The sequence below is a fragment of the Triticum aestivum genome, chromosome 5B (assembly GCF_018294505.1).
Source record: "Triticum aestivum cultivar Chinese Spring chromosome 5B, IWGSC CS RefSeq v2.1, whole genome shotgun sequence".
Classification (NCBI taxonomy): Eukaryota; Viridiplantae; Streptophyta; class Magnoliopsida; order Poales; family Poaceae; genus Triticum; species Triticum aestivum.
In genome coordinates, this window is record NC_057807.1 from 477,597,382 (window position 1) to 477,603,330 (window position 5,949).

Consider the following 5,949-nt stretch of genomic DNA (forward strand, 5'->3'; position numbering starts at 1 on the left):
CCAGGAATCATGCCACCGCCCCGCCCCGCCGCCGGCCCGCCCAGGTCCAAGTGGGCCCCCTAGGGCCTAGATCTGGGCCGAGCGCCGCCGCCAGGACGTGCCGTAGCGCCACCCTGCTGCCCAGCCGCCCGCCCGCTCTACGACGAGGAACCCCCCGCCAGCTAGACCGTCGCCGCGTAGGAGCACCTGCAGGTGCAGCTCCGCGCCGTGTCGGAGAGCCACCGGGAAGGAAAGGTCAGGAGGGCCGCCGCCACTAGCGTCCCTAGGGCCAGGCCGGCCGCGGGCGCCAGCAACGGCGGCGGGAAGGAAAGGGAGAGGGGGGCTGGAGGGGGGAGAGATCGCCGCCCGGCCGCCCGCGGGGGTGATTCGGTGGTGAGTGGGGTCGGGGAGGACTCTACGAATATCACCACGGGACTCTTTTACCTTTCCCCTTCCTTCCTCCACGACGTTTCCCCCAGAAAACGAGACCACGGACTCCTTTCACACGCCGCTCTAGAATCCACCGCCACAGCCGCCGGGCGGACGTCTTCTCCGCCTCTCACGCTCGTCGCCGCCCCCTCTAACGCATCGCCTGTCTGCTGTCTCCACCTCGTCCGCATCCTTGGACACTGGTTTCTCAGGTATGACCTTTTCGTCACTCAGTGATTTGATTAATTAATCCGAAATAACCTCTACAAATTTTGGGTGAACAACCGGCTATCATCTATCTACATCCTCCTAATCTTCTTAACCTTTTTAACCCCCAACGTGAAAATTGGTACTGTACAAATTTTGGGTGCAAAGTTCAACCTTTTAACCCCAACGTGAAATTGGTAGACTTTCTTTCTCCTTTTCAGTTATTTTAATCAAATTGATGAGCTCACACGCCTAGTTTGATAGGATACAGCAGTACTAATTAACATTTTTGCACTGGCATTGGCACTCAATATTCACCTGAACACTTTTTTATTTCATTCCAAAAGAATATACTCCCTCCGTCCCATAATATAAGAGCGTTTTTTACACTAGTGTGGTGTCAAAATATAGTACGGGACGGAGGGAGTATTTCCTTATAAGACGGACATTGATGGAGTATATCTACAAGTGTGAAAGTAACAAACCGCCACTTAGTGTTTCAGTAAACCTCTTTGTTTATTTCAGAAGACGTGTTTGCAGTTCAATTTGAACTGCAAATACTTCTTATATTTAGTTACAGAGGTAGTATATTAGTTCAAGGACTATCAGCTGACATAAGACTTTTATTACGGACCCTTTGATTAATGTTGTTCGACAATCTTTTGTTGCCGGCTATGACTGAACATTTGGATTTTCTTTTGTTCCGCTTCAGTGTTAGGAATATGCTGAAAATTAAGAGAGCTGGCGATGATCTAACAGAAAGCTCTAAAAAGAACAGGAGAATCTGCACTGACGGAGCAGAGACACTTGATCTGTTGACTTCAGGTCTGCCGGCACTTCATCTTTCTATACATGTTTTACTACAGCTCTATTGGAGCACTCACAATTGTGTTCCATCATATATTTTTTTAACTAGGTGACTTACATCCGGATGGCAGTTCGGAAGAACCGATTGATAGCTTTAGTGATTCTGGTCAAAGTGTCTGGAGTGAGCTCAGTAAAGAAGTCACCTCAAAAATTTCTAGAACTGTTGTCTCCCTTGCTTTGTATGATGGTGACTATGCTGTCTTACTCTATTTTTCTTAGTTTTAAAATATTTATCTTATTTAACAATGCTAGTTACAGATGATTAAAATTTATATCTTGTGTAGGACATTCGGTGTTATTTGCATGCTCAGGCATAGCCTTGCAATGTGGGATGCAAGCCACAAGGTTCCTGACTTCAGCAAGTTTGATTAAAGCTTTCAATGATAAAAAAAGAGAAGGCCATGATAGCTTGAAAGTTGGTGCTGCTAATCATCCTTCAGTTATTTTTCTTGTTTGCTCAATATAATTGTCAGTTTGTCACCATTCAATACTTCTCCTGCTGTCTCATTACAGATTGAAGTGCGTCGCAACGGTGATGTTGCCAGAGGGTTATTGGGATACTATGATTTGGATCAGGGGATTGCTCTTGTCTACATAGTGTTCGTCACCCTTGGTGTTCATCCAGTGGGTCTTGATCATCAGGTGGAATTGCTTCCCAGTATGAAGGTACTAGCTGTCGCGCGTGCCAATTCTGACACATTAATGGCCACAAGTGGGATATTACCCGATGATTCAAGTGGATCTGAAGATGGCAAACAACTTATGCTTTCCACTTGTAAAATCTCTGAGGTACACTTTCACTATGGTGTGAGTATTTTATCTGTAACTATATGCACTTGAAATATATAGCTCTGAGGCATATAAATCATGTTTTTATTATGTACCTCTTGCTCCATATCGTTCTTTTTTATTCAATGTAACCATTGTTGCCTCTTTATTTTTTATTTTTTTATTTCTAGGCTTGGGAAGGTGGGCCACTTTTTGATTATGACGGGAACCTTTTTGGCATGAACCTTTCTTTGGTTGCGGAAAGAACTTCCTTCGTGCCAAGGAGTACAATTGTCAAATGGTTGGAGAAATTCAAGCCAAAAAGGGAAGTTGAGAGGTTCAGGTATATCTTGTGTGTTTCCTTGTATTTTTGCTTATGTTTGTCCAGCACTAATTCCATTTGTGCAGGCTATATTGATTACCAAACATTTCGAGGCATATTAATTTTGCAAGAATCTGGATCATGGGCGTAGGGTGTCATTCCTTTTGTGGTTTTATGCATCACACTTGTTATTTCCTTGCACTTTTCATTGTTTATTTACCCCTTCATAACAACTTGCTTCTTGGCTGCCTCTACCAAGAATACTTATCATTACTTCAAAGCTGAAGTTAGTAGGTTTTTTGTTCCTGCTTTATATTTATGTATGGTGTTCGTAGTTTCTTTCCACTAACCATTTTTATCCTTAGGTAACACATTAATGTTGAATGTACTCCCTTCGTTCCATAATTCTTGTGGAACTAAAACCACAACAAGAATTATAGAACGGAGGGAGTAGTAGATTTTTCTAATCTCATGCTGTTTCGGACTTAAAATGTGGTAAATAGTACTCCCTCCGTTCGGAATTACTCGTCCAAGAAATGAATGTATCTAGATGTATTTTAGTTGTAGACACATCCATTTTTGTGACAAGTAATTCCGAACGGAGGGAGTAGGATTTATGATCTTTTCCTGACCCTATAGGTTCTGTATAGTGCAATTGCTCAGTTCTCCTCACAGCATAGTCCTCGTTCTTCTCTTGCAATTTTGTTAATGTAGATGTTGCGTAGCGCTGATTTGGTCTATTTTACTTCTGGTTCGTACTCATGGGGATGTAAAATTTATTGCAAGTTTACTATGTCTTTCCAGTTCCCACAAGGATATGAAAATACAGAGGCCAGTGCAGCCCATACCATATTGCACCTATGCAAGAGGTGAGCACACAGCCAGATATATTTTGCTGTTGTGCATTTTCTCATCATTTCTAGTGATATTGTTTCATAAGATCCTCACAAGTGATGCAAACTTAGCCTTTCACGTAAGCTGTTTAGCCATTTTATAGTTGTACTCTCATGGTGTCAATGCTAATCAGCTAACCTTATTACACTATCTTCATGGGTGTGTTCAACTTGGGGACATAGACAGATCTGGTGATCTAGACTCCTTGGGTTATCCAAAGCCATCGAAAACTATTGTCAGTGGTGAGTTGATGCTTGTAAGTCGGTACTGTATTGCACTTGTTTACAGCTTTCCTCTACTACTGAGTACTGACTACTATTGTACCATCTAACATTGAACAGAGGGCTTGGTTTTGGTTAATACCTTCGAAGAGATTTTTGGTGACATATATGATTCTGGTAAAGATATCTGGAGCCAACTCACAGAAATGGGTTCTCATAGTTTACCTCGACGAGTTGTCGCACTCGCTTCATTCAGCGGTAATATCTCAGTAATGTGCTATTTACTGTTCCATATTTGAACTTGGCTGTCAATCAAAAGTGCGGTATATAACTATATATACAGGAGAAAGGAGGTTTTTCGCATGCACAGGCTTATTTATTGAATGGAATGGATGCACCCCCATTCTGACTTCAGCGAGTTTGGTTAGGGATCCTAAAGATGGAAACAAGATTGCTGAAAAATTGAAGGTTGGTTCTTGATGTGGTCCTTACATTTTCTGCTTAAGTCTCACAAGTGCCATTTGCAGATTGAAGTTTTGCTTCCAAACAATAAATACAAAGAAGGGGAACTGCAATATTGTAATTTACACTACAATGTTGCTCTTGTCGTTGTCAAGGATTTCTGCTGTCTTCGTCCAGTTAGAATTCACGAAGATTGGTGGAATCCTCTAATTCTGGAAGATTCCAAGGTACTAGCTGTGGGGCGCTGCTTCAAATCTGGCAAGTTAATGGCTACACATGGAAGACTAACTGACTGGTCAGGCGTGCTTGACTACAGAGATCTTAGGTACTCCAGTTGTAAGATCACTAAGGTTAGTACTGCTCGTGAAGTCGTGGGTTAATCTTATTTGATGTATCCGTCACATGATGTACTAGACCATATCTCTTTGGCAAAACAAATTGCAACTTCTCCATTCATATTGCTTTAATGACACCTTTTGTTTGCTAGGCTGGGATTGGTGGGCCTCTGATTGACTTTAAAGGGAGATTTGTTGGCATGAACTTCTATGATAAGAAAATAGGAACCCCGTTCTTGTTCAGGGATTGTATTATTCGAGTGCTGGCACATTTTAAGGAAAATGGGTATGTACACTGACTTTTTGTTTGGCATATTCAACTGCAGGACTTGAAATTTTGTGTTTTATGAAAGAGAAAAAGAAAAACTTTGCATTAAATCTGGCCTACTGTGTTTGACACAGGACTGTTGAAGTTGGCAGTGGTAAACCAATCAGGTGTGCATTATATTTACTCATCACTTTGATGTTTTGCATAAACAAAATTTGCCGATAACGTTACTGTGTGTGGAAAATGATTGGATAATGGAAATAGGTGGCCGGTGCCCATACCGTGTTGGCGCCATCCGGACGATGAGCTCAAAGATTCGCTCCCACCTGGCCACGGGGAAAAATCTGGGAGGTTTGGATTCACATATGTGGATGGAGACAGGGTTGACAACCATTAGATCTCGTCATGCCCTCTGCTCCGTTGAATTTGTGCTCACCATGTGTTGAACCTGTTCGTTTGAGCTGTATGAAGTTATCTCTCATCTAGCGCCATATCTCAATGTTTGGACCAATATTATGGTGTTTCATTTATGAGAGCGAATATACTTCATCTAGAGCTCTGGTTGTGTTTGCTAGTTTCTGTGATAGCTGAACATTTTATGCGTCCTCGGGCAACATTTGCATGGGCAAGCAAACGGAGTGACTTAATATGTACTCCCTCCGTTCCTAAATATTTGTCTTTCTAGAGATTTTAACAAGTGACTACATACGGAGCAAGATGAGTGAATCTACACTCTAAAATATGTCTATATACATTCGTATGTGGTGGCCATTTGAAATATCTAAAAAGACAAATATTTAGGAACGGAGGGAGTATGTAGTAATTGTTCATTTGTACTGTCATTGTTGAAATTTCGACATGTCTTCTGATTACATATTATTATAATGTTTTATGATGTTACTGAAACTGCATGGTTGTGTGACAATTCCCCTAATGTTTCTTTGTACATAGTTGCTTCATGTTCTGGGTTTGGACAGTCAAAATATGACCTGAATCTTTTTAAGACGGGAGGGATTATGTTTTCCGTGACTGGCTGTAGGGGTGGGTGTTTCGATCTGAACCTAATTTGCTTTATGTAATTTGTGTTCTGCCTTGTATAGCAAGATGTCCGCCTCTTGCCTCTTGCCGTGTGTGCGCGGATGGGTGTGTTTGGCAGCTGTTCCCACCCTAGCATAGTTGTTCCTATTTGAGACATGC

At 42.2% G+C, this 5,949-nt stretch overlaps 1 protein-coding gene across 1 annotated transcript; it reads left to right on the forward strand.

The window, feature by feature from the left end:
* The first annotated feature begins 330 nt into the window (after window positions 1-330).
* Window positions 331-5,446, forward strand: LOC123116518 (uncharacterized). Its single transcript, XM_044537468.1, has 14 exons — window positions 331-620; window positions 1,328-1,440; window positions 1,532-1,669; window positions 1,767-1,897; window positions 1,996-2,271; window positions 2,442-2,593; window positions 3,377-3,441; window positions 3,649-3,708; window positions 3,808-3,945; window positions 4,031-4,155; window positions 4,215-4,499; window positions 4,637-4,770; window positions 4,887-4,919; window positions 5,017-5,446. Exons 2-14 carry the CDS (start codon window positions 1,338-1,340, stop codon window positions 5,147-5,149), a joined length of 1,773 nt encoding a protein of 590 aa, XP_044393403.1. The 5' UTR covers window positions 331-620; window positions 1,328-1,337; the 3' UTR covers window positions 5,150-5,446.
* Window positions 5,447-5,949: the final 503 nt, after the last annotated feature.

Excerpts from the sequence above, each read along its gene's own strand:
- LOC123116518 (XM_044537468.1), top strand. The coding sequence starts at position 1,338 with ATGCTGAAAATTAAGAGAGCTGGCGATGATCTAACAGAAAGCTCTAAA. Across the intron at positions 4,156-4,214 it reads AGATTGCTGAAAAATTGAAG|ATTGAAGTTTTGCTTCCAAA; the intron begins GTTGGTTCTTGA and ends TGCCATTTGCAG. Across the intron at positions 4,771-4,886 it reads GCACATTTTAAGGAAAATGG|GACTGTTGAAGTTGGCAGTG; the intron begins GTATGTACACTG and ends TGTTTGACACAG.